Below are 18654 nucleotides of genomic sequence, written 5' to 3'. Positions count from 1 at the left end.
TGAGGCGCACTAAAGAAAAAGTCTCATAATACAATGAGTGCTCATCCTCCACCGTTATTTTAGTAATGCCTACAGAATTTATGTTTTGTAATATGGCATTATGGTATTTAACAATACTGGTTCAGACAGTAGTGTTAAATTTGAGTTTGAAAGAAAATAGTAAAAAAAAAAAAAAAAAAAAAGGACAGAGGGACAGATGACACAGTCAGATATGCTTTAAAATCATACATAGAGTCAGAAATACAGACATACATAAGAAATAGGAGAGTTGTAACTGTATAAGAATTTAAGAAGATACAAGTTGTAGTTAAACTGAAGACTGTACTTATGAAGCTGTATGGAGTTATTGTTTTTGAACATATTGCTGTACAATGGAAGGATTTTCCACCCATTTCACTGCCATGGATGTAAGTAAATAAAATGTATTGTTTCTGAAGTCCAAGTTTGTATGCCTGGAATTATTCTATACGACATAAGAAGTTGAACTAATATGCGAAGCACAGTAACTGGATGATGCGTCGTAATGTATAAGCAACCTAGACTACAAACTCTGAAGTGGTACATTTGTTTATTAAGAAGCCACCACACATTCCATATGTTATTCCTTTGTCCTGGTCAAGTATTTTGAGCTTGTAACACAGCTTCATGTGTTACAAGTACTGGTTGTACCAAAATCTCCACTTCCATATTGGTAAATTTCAGTTTTCGCTTCTGAGCATCCTCATCACCATGGCTAGTATCAGGCTGAGGTCTTTGTGTGCCATTCATTTTCTTCTGGAATGTGTAGCTTACACACACAGGGTTGCCCCAAACCCGCTATTTAATGTGAGAAGTGTGTAATTCTCCACCGCTAATTGCGGTGAGGGGTATTTAAATTGTTTGATTGCGGAATCGCCTGCTTCACCTAATTATAACATATAAGACAACATATATGTCTTATAACAAAGGTAGTTATTTTGATGCTGTGTGTGGCCGTACTGAACACTCACATTACACTGCTTTTTGCAATTTGGGCCTGAATATTTTATACTTGTAATGTCTGAGAACTTTCAAGAGAGGTAGCAATTGTTCTTTGTATAATAAAGGAGTTACTGACTGCATGCCAAGTCAAAAACATATTCAAGGTCTATTTTGGAGATGGCAGAGATAATGGAGAGTAGATTGAATATTTGTGGGAACGTGAATCAGGAGAGGTAATTGAAAGGTCAGTGCAACTCGTGTCACCTGTTGCTTCGTCCTAGCCGAGTAGCTGCTTGGGAATGAAGCGGCTAAGACAGAAAGTAAGGGAGATAAAAAGTTGGGTTAGCGAGCAAGACAGACACAGACTTGGAGGACAAAACACAGAGCTATCTTATCTTTTACAAAGCTACCTACTGTTGAAGGACAGACGCCCATCACCTGTGCTCCCACTAGAATCTGGGGTAATATCCATGTTCAGTGTTATGCTTGCTGCTATATATTTTAATACATTTACATAGAGACTCATAATAAAGTGTTGGGATTCAGGACGGACTTTCATTGTTGTGCTTCTTCATACACTTCGGCACCTATTCTGTCATCATTAAAACGGTACAGGCACCCCACTCCTGGTACCACAATCTTACAAATGATAAGCCAACCAGGAGGGCAACAAAAGTCTGAACTTGACATTCACTTTTTATGCATCCACTAAGTCTAGAGAAAAGGTCTGAGTACGAGGAAGGTTGCATTTACTGCATGCGTTTGAGACAGGGACGCCTGTGTTGTGGCAATAGTGTAAAGTACCGTTAAAAATAAAAACACAATGGTGTGGAATTGCATGGAAGTAAAACACTTGCCATTTACTTTGCAATAATACCAAGTTCTGTACTGTAATAGCGAAGGAAAATGTTTGTTATGGCCCATATGTTGATTTTCAAGAGTATGTTGATAAGAGAATTAAAGAATAAACTATGCATACAAAAGGTAATGGAGAATAATGTAACCACTAATGTAAAGCAATACGAAAGAAGGGAAAAAAGGTGCCCAGTTACCAACCTAAAAGGATGTAGCTATAGGTTTGAATAACTAGGTTAATAACTATGATAAGTTTGATTTTGATGTCCTTACTGGGATTGGATTTTCAAAAGGACCTTGTTTAGCTGTTGGTTTAATTTAGATTTTTACCATAATCAAGGTACAGGCACAATCTGGTCTTAATCTGGAAAAGCATAAAGTCACATGGCTTCAATATGTAAGCCAGTTTAGGTCACAGGTCAAATTGCAAGGGTGTGGTTAGATTTTGTCCATGGAGATTCCATACAACTGAAAATATAAAGTTGAAAGCTGAATGGGTCATGAGATATGAGCAGTTGTAGGCGTAATTACAAATTCATACATGCTCCCCTCATTGGGGTTCACTATAATGTCCTTGTAACTGTACAGTATTGTAAAACTAACAATATCTCTTTCTGATTGATACTCCTCTGACCTTGTCTCTTAATCACATGGATGTGTACATTATTACTTCATTATTGTATGTTTAAATGAACAAATACACCTGGTTACAGATAAACAATACAATATCTATTAAAACAATTATTAAAATGTGTAGACAAGCAGGTGACAGGTGCAAAGGAAGACAGGCAGATGGATGGAACATTTACAGATAGATTATTGAAAATAGATGGGTGAACATATAAATATGGTTGAATAGATGCACAAACTTCTAGATGGGTTTTAGTTACTATATTTTGAAAGCTATGTAGAAAGATTAATAATTGCTAGATTATTGCAAAGGTTGAGAGAATGACAATTTACCAGATTTCAGCTAAACCTCTTTCCATGCAGTTTATTTTTTCAACAAATCACTTGACATCACAACACGGAAAACTCAGATATATTAAAAGAGAAAAAAGTCTAACATTATTAACTATTTATTGCTTGCCTCTAATGCATTTGTACGTTATATCAATGGATTCTTTTAACAGAACAGTAAAAGACTGAATGCACGCCCGTCTTGGCAGTGATTGCTGAACTGTCTACAATTTTCTCTTTATCTCACATTGACATTACAATTACAGCAGCCAGCTGAGCTCAGCCTTGACATCCATTACATAATTTAGTTTTTTTGTTTTGTTTTGTTTTAATCTTTGTCACAGGTTTTCCAGAAGAGACATCTCTAGCTATACTGTTAAATGTCATTGGTTGCCAGACTACTAGAATATACAGCACAAAGTATATATAAACAATGTTGTGAACTGTAGGCTGCAGCAATTCAGCCATCTCTCTAGGGGACAGGAATGAGACTGGATTTTGTTTTATACCCCACAAGCCTTTGGACAATGCCCAATTAATAAGATACTAGGGTTGTGGTGTTATGGTGGTGTAGACTCAGCATCATAACAAACACTAGAACCGCCAGGCGGGTCAGTTTGACCCATTTTGCTTTTAAAATGTTAATGAGTCTTCCGTTGTAAATCGTATGTGTATGTCCATTTTTTTTACTTTTCCTAAATATATGAATTAAATATCCTGATGGTGTTTGATAGCCACAAATCATAAAAATGATAAAGTTATAAACAGTTCTACCTAGAACCGCCACGTGGGTCAATGTGACCCATGCATTACAATAAATGTCATTTTAATTTTTTTTTTTTTAATATAACATAAGATATTCTATTTTGTTTGTAAATGCAGCAAACAAGACACACCTCATCCTCCTAGCACACGTGTTTTTTTTTTTTTATTTCAAGCCTTTCTTTGTTTGTAGACTGACTACGAGACAGAGATTGCTATGATTATGGATTTGTCAAGATACCAACACAGTGAAAGCTTAGTTGCTTATTTTTCAATCTACCTGGGAGACAACAATCCTTTGTTTTGATCCAGAAATGCAACTGGGAATATATCAGAAGGAAATATTTAATCTTGAAAGTACGAAGTAGTCATTTTGATTGGAATACGGCAAGCTGCACTCAGATGCATACAGCAAACTGTTAAGGTAGGATAACAACTTATGTGCCTAATATGAAACGTATATTATATATTCTTTTTTTATATTACTTTTAGAAAAAAAAAAAAAAAAAACATTTCGGTTTTTACAGGTTTGTATGTACCAGTTTACACGTGTTTACACAATAGTGTTCAATGAAACTGCATCTGTGTTTACAACAAAGCTCCTGGAAGCAGCAGGCAGTCAGCTGGCAGACGCCTACGCTCCTCCATAGAGTACAATGCAGCCGTCATACAGGAAGTAGTGTTATATTTTCTTTTTATGTAGTATTAGAAACAGTGATTTCGGTTTTATAGTTTTGTGTGTACATATACCTTTTACACCTGTACACAAGTATATGTACATACCCGTTTCTTTTGAAATGTATATTTTATTATATTTTTTCACTGCTTGTGGTCATGCTTTATGTGCACTCATTTTGAAAATAAAGCCTTTTATGTTTAATTTTCCATTTAAATATGGTGTTTCTGCGATGCAAATGTTAGAGATGATGTTCATGAATAAAACTTTTCAGTTGTATTCGATAGTATGTCATTTTCATTTTCATAACGAAGCAGTTTAAAAATGTATGGGTCAAAGTGACCCACGTGGCAGTTCTAGGTAGTTTGAAAATCTGGCAGTTCTAGTGTTAAAAAAACCAAGACAAATTGTACCCTAGTTTAATCCTTTTAAAAGCTCTTGGAATTAACCTGATTTAATAAAACGCACTGGAAGTTTAATTAGGTGGAGCAGAAGGCAGTTATTAGGTCTGATGTGAGGCAGCTCCCTGTTTAGCACTAATACCATGCTGCCCTGGTCTGAAATCATAACTTGTTGTTGCCATCTCCAATGTTGTTTCATTTCGAAATATACTTTATTGTTTTGACATTTATTAACACTCTGGTGCATTATTCAACTTGGAGACTGCCTAGAAGCTCATCTGAGTGTTGTCCAGTTCAGAGATGTGTTTAAATATTAAAAAAGGGAGGCAGAAACAGAAATTAAGACTGATGTAAACATGATGTATCCTGACAAGGCATTGAGAAGAAAATATGTAACTTACGCAGCTCTCCTACTTTCAGGATTTCACAAAGCATCTTGGTTAACTCAATGCTGCTTCGACCAAAAGGACACTCATGTTTGTCTTCCCGGCTGCTGTTTTCTAACACAATCTGAAATGAGAGAAGATGAATGATTAATTTAATACTCATACAACACTCTGGGTTCCCCCATTCCACAGGGTGCAGTACGGTCTGAATACAGTACTTGGGACTTGACTCCAAAACATTTGCTCCTGTGCAATCTTTATGAATATTAAAATGGTACCCTTGTGAATTTTGGGGAATTTTTTTTTAAAGAAATAATTGATTGTAATGATTCCAAATAGGCGTGACCAGGAATGTTGAGCTGATTATGAAACATGAGCCTTGGTGTCTTGACTGTCACAAAAGTAATTGCCCACATAATGAAGGCAGAAGATCCTGAATGTCATAACCATTATTCAAAGCTGATTAATAATTTTCCATCAGCTTAATGCTTTTAATCAATCAAAGAGATACTCTGCTTTTTTGTTAATGTCTTAAAACGGTAACTTGTTAAATGTTTTGCTGTACATCAGAATCTTGCTCATATATAATGAGTAATTGCATGCATTACATATTTACACCAGGTTTATTGACTATGAAGAGATAATAAAAGCATATAAATTGAGAAAAAAAAGTGAAACATAATAATTTTCATCTCAGTCCCCCGGAACTCGGTTTAATTTTAAATTGTACAGCACATATAAATTAATTTTACTATTTTCCTTTTAATACCTGCATTTTGTCTTCATAATGTGATTTAGTAAAAACGCTATACAATACTGCAAAGAGAAAACAAAAAAGCTAAAAATTGCGCAATTGTCTTTCTTTCTCTTCAAAACAAATTTGTGTTAAGTATTGGAAATATTAGAAACCTCAGGTTGATAAGAAGGATACATCTAAATCTTATAGTCTCAATTTCAGTCATCAGAGATTTGTTCTGAATTTATTAACTTTCATTTTCAAATGTCATTGCTACTGAAACCCAAATCATCGTATAGTATAATGATATAGTTTTCTGGGACATGTGTATCTTTACAGCCCTGTGTTTCTCGCAAATCCGAAATAACACAAAATAAAACGAAATGCAACATAAAACTAAATGCGAATGTAAAACAAAATAAAATGAAAACTCATAGAAAGCAAAGATAGAATGACATTTTTGAATTGGGAGGTTTATACAAAAAATACTTTAAATAAATACTTGCAATCATAGTTGTCAAGGCTCAGTCATTACCACAGACACGGTCATAAGGGAAACCGAAGCTCCAACTGTGTGGTCCAGTGGTTAAAGAAAAGGGCTTATAACCAGGAGGTCCCCACCTCAGTTACAAAACGAGGAGGCCATTCGGCCCATCTTGCTTGTTTGGTTGTTAGTAGCTTATTGATCCCAGAATCTCATCAAGCAGCTTCTTGAAGGATCCCAGGGTATCGGCTCCAACAACATTACTGGGGAGTTGGTTCCAGACTCCCACAATTCTCGGTGTAAAAAAGTGCCTCCTATTTTCTGTTCTGAATGCCCCTTTATCTAATCTCTATTTGTGACCCCTGGTCCTTGTTTCTTTTTTCAGGTGAAAAAGTCCCCTGGGTCGACATTGTCAATACCTTTTAGAATTTTGAATGCTTGAATCAGATCACCGATTGTCTTTTTTGTTCAAGACTGAATAGATTCAATTCTTTTAGCCTGTCTGCACATGACATGCCTTTTACCTGGAATAATTCTGGTCGCTCTTCTTTGCACTCTTTCTAGAGCAGCAATATCACAGTATTAGGGCAGTGTAAATATATATTTAGCATTTTATCTTATTGTATTTTTATAGAGGGCATGGTCAGTATTTACTGTAAATAGGCAATGAGAAATGATGGTAACTACAATTAATTTGTGCAAGGTCTGTTTGTCAAAAAAAAAAAAAAATGGATAATGTTTAATAATAAATATGTATGTAGTTAAAACATGAAGTATACTATACTATTATTGCTGTACATATATTTGAGTTGTTTGTGTATCTGTAATAATCGAAATAAAAATAAAAAAAATTGTGAAAAATAAAATGAAAAATTATAAAAAATAAAGAATTTCAATGGGCTTTACGTATCTTTGTTCTACTTGTTGCTTCACTTAATACAAGACAAATGCTATGGAGATCGCAGCTTCGAATCCAGGTTATGTCATTGCCGACCGTGACTGGGGGTTCCTAGGGGGCGGCGCACAATTGGCCGAGCGCAGCCTGGGTAGGGAGGGCTTAGGTCGGCAGGGTAATCCACAGTTCACCGCGCACCAGCATCCCCTGTGGCTGATAGGACGCCTGCGGGGCTTCAGTGGAGCCATTTAGATCTGTGTTGTCCTCCATCACTATAGATCTGGTGGCTTCCCTGTGCATCCGCAGTGTGAAAAATGACGAATTGGCAGGATCACGTTTCGGAGGACGCGTGTTTCAGCCTCCGTTCCCGAGTCGCAGGGGGGTTACAGCGGTGAACCGGGATAAAAATAATAATTCCAAATTGGGGAGAAAACTGGAGTAAAACCATTAAAAAAAAAAAAAAAAAAAAAGAATAAAGGCACGGCAAAACTCTGCAATCTCTCAACTTTCTTGGTCTCCTGAGAGTAAAGACTAAATTACCCTAACATTCTCTTATGTCTCAGAGAGCAAATCTGAATACATCTCAATGAGGAACATTGCATGAGACGTCTGGTAATTGAAATCCAACAGTGCAACAATCCTGGAAACAAACTTCTACATTAAGGTGGCTATTACATTTACATCCAGTTTTCACACAGTAATGAGTGGAAAACCTATTCATTTAAAGCTATGGATATAATAATCACACTGCCATTGTGGAAGGCATGTGTTGAAATAGGGTTTATCCTTCACTGCTCTGCTGCACTGCATATGTGTAGATAGGATATTATGTGCAAACGCTACATCTACCTACAAATGTACCTTAAAACTTTCACAATTGCAATCGTAAAAAGCAATCCATAGAATACAGTTACATATTTTTGTTCTCGATAAAACAAAAAATCATCAAGAAACAAACGGAGTTAAATTGTTCTTCCGAGTATTTTTTGTTGCTTTTATAAATAAAATAAATAAATAATGTTTTCGTCTCTGGTAATTTGCATTTGCTTCAGTATTGGGCTGCCTGTGTTTTACCAAACTGTGTAAACTAATTTTGTAATACGGTACACTGCAATATTTAATCTCATTTCAAATCTGGCCTCCAATGACATTTGCATTAAACCTGTGCCACTCAACCCCTAATTCTTTAACCTTAGAAATTTAAAAAGTGAGACGGAGCTACTGCAAGAGGCAAAACTGCAATGACGTGCATATGGCACTTTGTCATAAATGAGTTCCATTCTTGTTCAACTAGAACATGTATTATAAAGCTCAGTTGCCAAGTACCATCAAGCAACACTCTAAAAATTGAGAGCCGGAACAAGTTTAGCAGATATAGAACACACTAATCCAATATCTCACTGTCAAAAGTATTCAGGTGTCTAAAAGGATGATAATGGAAAGAGATCTAGAAGTACAGGAGGCCAAATGAGTTTTTGTTTTATTAAATATTTAGTTGAGGCTCCATTCTTGAGTGTTCATTACATACCGTAAAAAAATACTGGTGGTGGAAAAAGAAAATGATGAGTGCTTAGGATCAGGTACAGCATTGCCCTCGAAATTCTGAGCAGCTTCTCTCCTATTCAGTTCACATCAGTTGTAGCCTTCAGAACCCCTGTTTCGTTATATAGTTATTCTTGTTATTTATCATGACACACCAGGATGGTTCAGCAATGTTGTGTCAAATGCTGAGCTCCATGATTTGTTTTTATAAAATGCAGATACCCAAGCTTCAGCAATCACAATGCACCCATGAACTCATCCTTGTGTAATGAAATAGATCCTTCAAGGGCCATCAATTTCTTAAGATATGAATGACACTTTCTGCGAATTAGATATGGTATATTACAATAAAAGTTTAAAGGTATCTAATTAAAAAATCTCTTTTTATTACTACCTTACATAAATAATCAAGATTGTCTATTTATTTCTACACTCTTACAAGTACTGTACATTCTAAATGTCTGTTTTTCTTTATTTTCACTTTCGGATAAAGGCCATTTATGCTGTCACAGCACAAGATGGAATTCTCAATTTTCTGTCCAACTTCACCTAATACTGGTTTCACAGACTACAGTACAGTACGTTACCCAAACTAACAATTGTCTCAGTTTAACGCTCATCAGGGTGTGCGAACCCAGTCCCTTATTCACTGTACATATTGTAGAATAAAAGTATGGAAAACTACAGCACCATGATCAAAACCTGATCTTCTGCTGACTTCAACAAACTTGCTTAATGAGACCTTATTATGCCAATCCGACATCTGCGCTAGTAATTTTACTAAATAGTTTTATAGTAATCTTAATTGTTGGCCATAAGATTCCACGAGTCCATGTTATATAAAATGATAACGTTAGTGTGCATTGTGTATTATTCACGAGTACCCTACAGCAGCCTTCTTCTTAAAGTGAAGTCTACTTCAAAAAGGTATTTACATTCACCAGAACACATGCTCAACTATCTTACCATACTCATGACATATAGATTACATAAAGGAATATTTGTGTCATTTAAGTGTAATATTAAGTTACCATGAATATCAGATCACGTCATGGTAAAACAGAATAAGCTATTCTGATCCATATATAAGCACTACAATGTGTTTGTTTTCTGGTGATTTTATTAGGATCAGCTGAATATGTATAAAAATACATTAGCTTTCAAGACACCACAAATAAATGGAGCAAAAGGCTGTTAAGGAAATGTAACCAAATGTACAGCAACAATTAAAATACAGGTCAGTTGTCTCTAAACTGTTTATTAATTTACACATGAAACATGTACCTTGTGTATCAGCTATGTACCAAAAATTAAGCTAATAACAAAAAGCATTACTACTGTCTGAATACAGAAAGCTAAAAAGTCGCATGCTTTCAATTTGCCATTTATTTAAGGTCGGGGGTCAGTGAAATGAAAGGTATATAACTCTGTAAACTATGATGTCAGCACATCAAATGGTCTCTGGGACATGAGGCTTTGACTATGCGGTGATGGCAGCTTTATAAAATTACTGTCGCCAATATGGTTGAACTTTTTTGCACAAAAGTTTAAACTTTACCAGAAAAATAAAATAAAGCCAATAGCTCGTTGCATAGTAAGGTATTTATCACCCAGAAACCAACAAAAATGTGTTAAGTCACATGACCACAATATGGCAGCCATCTTATTTTATCATTAGGTACAAACACTTGAAGCCTGGCATCTCTCTCCAGAGATTTTCATACCAGAGAAGGCAAGAGGTAGAGAAAGGGGTAGAAAAAGCACAGTTTGCAAGTCTCTGCAGGAAGCAATGTTATGTTAACAGATCTGTCAACTCCCTTATTTTTGCTGGGACCCTCCTATTTTTTGGACATTTCTCCCGGGACAGATTGTCTCCTGTATTTTGCTCAAAACTGTACTGTTAACCCCCTTAGGTCAGCAAATCTTTAATTTCTGCAAAAGTCAACTTCTCGCTAATATTTCAGGTACTAAAATCATGGATACTGTGTCATGTACGGTCTGTGGTTACTGCAATCCCTCTATATCTAGCAGGGTTTAGGACCCAGGGGAGCCCTACATTGTGTACGCAAGGCAAGATCAGTCACATACTTGACCATTTACAATGGATGCGCATGCGATAAGCCCCCCTCATCTGGTAAAAAAACACCCAAAACACCAAAAAGCCAGTGATGCTCAGAAAACCAGCACTTCAATTACATCTTTTGTTGCCAAAGAAAAAACAGAGATCAAGGAAGTTATATATGAAGAGACCTTTATATGTTGTAACAGTTCAGCAAATCTGTAGCAGACAAATTGCAAAGTATTCTGCAGGAAAGTCTAAAAGTCACACAAATAGTGAAAGATAAGTGATTCTATTACAATTTCAGCTTCAACATTGCTTTAGGAATTCAGATTGATTGATAATATGTGTTTTATAGTTGACAATTAAATGTTACCGACAGCGGTATTACTGATCCACAACATATGTGCAGTGTAACGAATAACATTGCAATACCATGTTGTTGTGATTTCTGGCTTTTTTGTTTATTGTTGATGATGGACTTACTGAATTTAGAGGTTTTCAGGGCCGTAGCCAGCCATGCACTTGCCCATGCGCATGTATAACGGAAGAAAAAATATGAGGATTTTTTTTTTTCTTGTTATAAAGTAGGTGCTATAACTAGTCCTTTGATGACGAGGGCAATGTGCAGTACCAAAATCAACTACAGGTCAACCTGTTCGCAAAGTATTGGCTGCTGCCAAATCAGCTACCTACAACTACAACACAGTAAGAACCATGGGGGCCAAGAGAGAATTTGATTATGAGCATCTCATTTTTGTTTTTCTTTTTTTTTTTCCGTTTGATATTTTTCACTTTTAAAAGCAATTAGAAGGAGCACGGTATCACAGTCTACCAAATAATAAAGTGGAATAATTGTATGCCTTTTGTCTTATGTAGGTTTTTTTGCCACTAAGATTTCAGTTTACAAAATTACAAATTATTTTGAAAACTCAGTGTTGACAGGTATGTGTTAAGGAGGTAAGAGACTCAGTAAGCAAGAAAAAGTGCAACCACATCAGAACACCGACACCAAGATTACTTGTAATAGCACGCAGAAACAGTGCTGTGTAGCTTTTACTTTAAAAGGTGTATTCTTCTCCTATGAGAAAAGTGGAACAGCACACATTGTCAGCAGCAGTGTGATAATAAAGCTGGAGGACATTATAAATGTAGCTCCACAGACACTATGGCTTTCAAGCTAATATTAGGTTATTATCATAACCCTGGTTCCCTGAAATAGAAATGTAACCATTACCTAATGGGTATTTATCCTTAAAACCATAAAACCTGAATAGATATATCAAAGCTGCACACAGTGCCTGTGACTCTGTCGCGCCCGTCCTCTAGGGCATAAAAAGACTGCTGACACAACATCGTCATCATTTTTCCTCCAAGACTGCTGCAATAATAATGCAGCGACCTTATGATAATAACGTAATGTTCCTTATCAAGTATGAAATGTAACCACTACCTAATGAATACCAAAGTTGTCGCTAGGCAATATTGCAGACAAGCCAGAATGCCACAAGGCTAAGCCAAGGCTACCTTGCATGTTACCATTAGGAACCACAAAAAAATTGAGGGAGAACTCACCTCTATGTTTATGCTGTAAGGCCCTGTGATAAAGAGAGAAAGGATCAATGTTGTAAATCGGAAGGTGACCATATTAGGGGGAGCGCATACCCGGAAAGACTACTGCAATCAGCTGCGGGACGGCCCTCTATTGGACAAACCATAGTGACGGGTTGATTGCAGGGAGGGCTTTGTGGGTACAAAGGCGGAAGCATGACGCAGTGCTATTCAGGTGGGGTTTAGGAAATAAACAAAAGAACGCCATTTAATTTACTGGGAAAAGGGATCTTGGATTAACATACGAATCAAGAAGATGGTGTCTTTGAGCAAGGTTCTGCTTTCTTGAGAGAACAAATAAATCTCAAATCTCTGTCATTCCACGGGATGTGAACTCATCACAAGGCTCAAGTTGGAAACCCAAAGAAAAAGACAGAGAGAAGCAGAGGAGGAGTGAGCCTGCGGAGCTAGGTCTACCACCAGCAGTCACAACAGCACTTCCCTGCACAACACCACACTCACTGGCACCACGCTTCCCAGGACCCTAGCAAGCACACTGCCGTGCACAGAGGACGGGAAAAGGACAAAGTCCAGTTTGTTTGTTCTGTTTGTTTTGGGTTTGCTAACCCGCCATGTGCCCCAATACCATTGTTGGTAAAGAGGCAGATTGCTTTTTGTTATTAAAATACACTGACTATTATTGGGACAAACACTGCCTGGACATTCCACTTACACCTGAGGACAGCCCCTTTAAAACTCTTGTTCCAAAACCAGGGTTTTGTGGATCCACGACATTTAGCCGATAGAGCAGCGTACAAGTATGCAGAGTAGCCCACACCGCTGCATCGCAAATGTCCCTGCCAGATGCACCCTGGAACAAAGCCCACGAAGTTGCCATGCCCCTGGTGGAATGGGCAGTGAGCTTTTTCTGGAGGGGGCAAGTTGGCTCACTTATAGGTAGTCGTAACTGTAACTGTGAAACTGTGTTCCATTTTGACAGCCTCTGTTTAGACAGAGCTTTCACCATGGGACTTAACCCTATAACAGACGAAAAACTGTTCAGACTGCCTCCAACTCTAAGTTCTGTCCACATAATACACTAAAGCCCGCACCGGTAACCACGGTATGGTGCAAAGGGTACGGTACTGTGCATGGAGCATGGTACACACAGTACAGTGCACAAGCACAATACACACAGTACGGTGCAAACAGTACGGTACGGTGCGGTGTGCACATGGTACGGTGCGGTGCGGTGCAGAGCACAGTACACCACCGTTGTGGTAACCTCGCTCACTAAGAATGGTGGTAGATCAATGACCTACAGTTACCGAAGAAGCCATACACAGGGATGCCCACCTGTATAGCTTCTGGCTTAACACAACACAGCCCAAAGACTGGAGGAAGCCTGCTGTCACTGACAGTTTGCAGTGACACTAAACAGAGACCAGAGCGGCACTGAGACACTGCGAAAAGAACTGCAAGCAGTCAGACCCGAAGCAGAGCTGAGATCAGCGACTGCAAGTGAATTGACAAAGGTAACCATGTTCATTGTATAAAAGGACCGACAGGAACAGAAGCAAGTCTTGGACCTACAGTTACCACGAATGCAAATATAGGGACGCCCACCTATATAATGCTCTTGGCTAACTAGCAGCTTGAAAACTTGGAAAAGCCTGCTGCTAGAGCCCCAACAGTCATCACACTAATTCTGCAAGCAGAGCTCAATGTGGCAACGAGACACTGAGGTAAAAACTGCAAGCAGCTTAACACGAGTGCATGTCTTGGTCTTTAGTGTTTCTGTGGAGAAAAAAAGAAAAAAAACAGAACATACACAGAGAAAAAAAAAATTCTCTCAGAATACAATAGTAAAACAGTTATCGTTACTTTAATATCATTTTTATAATAAAAAAACACATTTTTTATTTTTAAGATTCACCGAAGCTTTGCAGCCTAAGAGAGAATACAGTAGCCGACTTAAGGTGTTCAATCCCAAGGAAGGGGCGATGAAGTCACCGGCTTTGTGCAGGTGCAAGGCCGCCAAGGGACTAATGAACCCACGGCTGAATGCACAACGTTAATTAGTAATTACTAAGCACATAATAAATCGCAATAAGTGTAAACACAAGCGAAATAGATTAAGTGATACGTATCTGTGTGTAGATCTCTCTCTCAGGTCAGTGAAAGGAAAAATGATGATGATGTTGTGTCAGCAGTCTTTTTACGCCCTAGGTGGCGGGTGCGACTGCGTCACAGGCACTGTGCAGTTTTGATATATCTATTCAGGTTTTATGGTCTAAGGATAAATACCCATTAGGTAATGGTTACATTTCCTACTTGTTAGGGAACCCAGAACCATGCAAGGTTTTATTTTATTTATTTATTTATTTATTGTTTAGGCTTTGTCACGTGCTAGACGGAGGCTTGGAAGCAGTCTTAAGATTGTTATTTTTTTTAATGTACTTAAGACAATAACAAACAAACAAACAAACAAACAAGAATCGTAACAGCAAATACACAATGTTTCTTTTACCACTATTGATGTGTCTGGCAGTGGCGAAAAATGAAGTGAAAATAACCTTACCCTAATGTAGGCATCCTGTTGGTGCTTGGCAAAGTACAGCATGTTATCCAGAGCAAGCATCCCTGGAGGAATCTGAGTGAAGTCCACTGCTGGATTGACATGATTCTGGGAAGAGATAGCAGATCATGCACATTAAATTATTTGCTGTATTACCTGCAGTGGCCCCATCTTCACTGCACAGAAAGCATGTTTTTCCTGGTTTAAATCATTGTTAAAGCTACTACTGTAGAATCAAGAAGACAATGATGTTTACAAAAAGCTGTGGAAACAATAAAATTGCAGTAAGACAGACACAAACAAACAAACAAACAAACATTCACAGAAAGATCTTTTAAGGTTTTTTTTTTTTTTTTTCCCAATAGCTTTTCATTTTGAACATATACAAATTAAACTGACTTCATGAAAATGTAAAATCTGACCAAAATCTAGATAAGCTACACTGTGTACTGTGTAATAGTGGAAGGGAAGTTGCACCTGCTTTGACCAGTGGCAGTGAAAGTGTTTGTATTTTGTATTTCTGGATGTTTCTGGTTAAAAAGACAGCAGCACATATTCAAAATGCCAAAAGGTAAAGAGTAAACCCACGACTATGTATTTTATTAAGGGTAATGCAGCTTTTTTTCAGTTAGATTAAACAAGGAGGGGGAGCCAGGCCATCACCATCCACCACCATTGGGACTTTAATGGACTCAAAGCAGATATCTGGGCTTTTACCTTGCTACAGTACAGTACAACCTTCAATTACAAAGATCACCACTTTGAAGTCGAATAAAACAGCAGACATCCTCCTCAAAACAACCACCTTAATTGAATTATATATAGCGATTGTAAATCCTGGCCTGTGGTTGGTTAAAACCTCATCATAGTAAGAAAAATACATTGAACTATTGCCCTAACATCCTTGCACTACCGGTCAGTAGTCTCGGCCTGTCATGTGATTGACTCACATCACTGTCAGTCCCGACCTTTTCAAAGGAACGCTTTTCTCCCCCTCTGCACGCTTCACAACAGAAAATGGCTGAACACCGATTCTATGAGTTAACAGAAAACTAATTACAAAACATACTACAAAAGAAAGATGCTCCAAACAATAAAATGGTGACTAAAATGCCACTGTCACTGTTTTCTGGCTTTCTGAAATTCAGCTCGATGAAAACAAATACACAGATGGAGAAAAACTTTGCCAACTACACGGTATGAACTTCAAAAACATTTTCTGTTATTTATTTTCTTATGCTGTATCAGCTATATTTAAACAAAATATATAAAGTCGTATTTCTATCCAACCTTGCCTCACTTATTTTCTTGACTGATTCATATATTAAATATGTACTGCAGACTATATTAAATATATACTGCAGCTACAGTTGAAAATTAAATGCCACTTGGACATTATAGCCACCTGTCGGTAACAACAGTCTTTCCTCGGGTCAATCATTTTCTACTACAGCCCTCTACTCCAGTCCATATTTACTTGTATGTAAAACTACATCGGAAAAACAAAACAGCTTTTAGCTGACCACGTCGTGGAACATCTACGAAAAGCCTATAAATATATATAAAGTTTTTGCTCAAAAGCCAACTTCCCAATGTTTCGGTTTAACATACCTTTGTCAAGTGAAAGTGTGTTTGAATACAAACAGCGGAGGTACTTCCAGGTTTTTGATGCCATGGTAACTACACTCACGTATTTCTATTTAAAATCTATGAATGTGTTTGTGATGTAATTTACTTCAGTTAACGATGAAATGATCTATTGTTCCTTTCTATTTAAACCTTCAGGCACCATATTTATGTTTTTAATAAGGTCTCTGGTGAACAAAAACAAAACATTCCCAGTGTTATAACAAGATGTATTCATGCAGTATGCAATCTCGTAAGATACACAGGGCCATATTTCCAAAGCGTTTCCTACTTTTTGAAAGGAGAAAAAAAAAAAAAAAAATCTGCTTAATGTTACAAAATGGGATAAAAAAAAAAAACACATTGGGCATGCTTTAGAGAACTTGAAATATATAACTTAGTTGTTTGGTTTTAGTTTTGTGGAATTACTAGGTGTTTTAATAGGAGTTAATTAAAAGAGTGCAATAACCCCTGCTTTGAATGCTTCGAAAATATGGCCCCCAATCTTGTGATGTGATCAATGTTAAGTTAGGACCCTCATCAAGGTGAGAAAGCTCTGTAATGCGATTTTGGAACCATGCTTGGCACCGTCTTTTAGGGCTAGCACTAGCACTAGCACCAGTGTCAGCATAACTTTTGAGGCGTGGTGTCATTAACATTTCGTATATGTATAAATAGGGTGATCATGGGTGTAGACAAGTGGTGTTATGGTGAAGGCAGTGCAGTGTTTGTTTTGTATTTTTGTAAACGTATGCAAATAAATGCGCGTAAGTGCATAAACTACAGTGTTTCTAGTCTCTGCGTCTCCTTGCCGACACGTACCCCTTCACACAGGCTTATTCGGAGAGCAATTAATCATTGCCAGGGGTAGAAGGAAGAAACAGAAGAGGAATGTAAAAGACAAAACGTAAGTACATATACATATCTATATTTATATTTTATAAATTGAATTTGTATTAATTGTGTATATAAATTCGTTTTTACAGAGAATGGAATATGCATTAGAATTCCTGCATCTAATACTTCTTATCCACTGGCACATCTGACCCGCGAGGGCTCGGTACGGTACGGGTACAGGTGGCTCTCCACTGGCTATTTGTCGAGCCGAGCGGGAACCAAACCGTGAAACTTCGGCCTCACAAGACATCTGAATCCGGCTGCGAGCTGAGCCGAGCCGAGCCAGAGGCGGGGTTAAAGGGATTTTCGTCATTATGTTGTGTGAGTCAATACACCACAAAAACAAAAAACAAGAAATATGGCGAGTAGCGAGTGTGATGAGAGAAAAGTACAGCCTTGGGATGCTGATGAAGTGCAGGATCTAGTTTTTGTGGGCCGACAAAAGTGCTCAGGAAGCTCTGGAGTCATGTGTCAGAAATAAGAAAGTTTATGCCGAAATTTCTGATGATTTGAAGCAAATGGGCACAAACCGTGGGTACGGTACACCTAATTCATTCACTCAAACACAAAATTTTACCAAATTTCTCATTATTGACCTTTATTATATTACTAGAAAGAAAAAAAATGCAGAAAATAAAATGCATAAACTTATTTACAAATACATAGTAAAACAAAACACAACTGTACCACACATACAACTACGGCTCTCGTTGCGCTCATGCAGCTTCTTTTTTTAAGCACCCAAACAAAAACAACTTTGAAAAAAGACAGCCATCCTTAAAACGGGATATCTTTAGCAAGTCATATTTTTAAAACCACCTTTTTTCCTCTTCAACAGAACTAATTTAACTTCATTAAGTCGATATACAGTAAATAAGTAACATTTGTAGATTATAAAAGATTATTCCTAAATATATTTACAAAATATAGCTATATAAAAGATACAGCTGTACCGTTGGTCTTTTAATTTTTGAACACCCATTTGTTTGCACGTCTTTTGGCAAACAGTTAATTAATAACAATAAATTAATAACAACTGTCTTTTGTTGCATGTGACGTCAGTAGAATGGCTTGGCTCTGCAGTGGAAAAACAACACAGGCTTGGTACAGCCCCGGCACGGCTCGGTTGTACAGTGGAAAAGAGAGAGAAGAAGAAAAAAATAAAATACAAAAATAAATAAAAAATAAAAAAAAGAGTTTTCCAAACCGGTGACTCTTTTTTACACCTATTAGACATACATCACCATGATGGTGTGTAAGAGCTTCCACTGCAGATTCCCCAATTT

General features: G+C 37.3%; 1 protein-coding gene across 5 annotated transcripts in view; it reads right to left on the bottom strand.

The window, feature by feature from the left end:
• Window positions 1-18654, bottom strand: part of LOC117400425 (engulfment and cell motility protein 1-like) — a 159807-nt gene that overhangs the window by 79930 nt on the left and 61223 nt on the right. For all 5 annotated transcript variants that reach the window (XM_059022937.1, XM_059022939.1, XM_034000371.3 and 2 more), the window contains 2 exons: window positions 14849-14953; window positions 5016-5124 (listed from right to left, as the gene is read on the bottom strand). In XM_059022937.1, coding sequence (XP_058878920.1) covers window positions 5016-5124; window positions 14849-14953 — 214 coding nt within the window. The remainder of the gene's footprint in view (window positions 1-5015; window positions 5125-14848; window positions 14954-18654) is intronic.

The sequence above is a fragment of the Acipenser ruthenus genome, chromosome 4 (assembly GCF_902713425.1).
Source record: "Acipenser ruthenus chromosome 4, fAciRut3.2 maternal haplotype, whole genome shotgun sequence".
In the NCBI taxonomy this organism is placed as follows: Eukaryota; Metazoa; Chordata; class Actinopteri; order Acipenseriformes; family Acipenseridae; genus Acipenser; species Acipenser ruthenus.
Note: the sequence above shows the minus strand (reverse complement) of the source record. Positions and strands in the feature narration are given on the sequence as shown.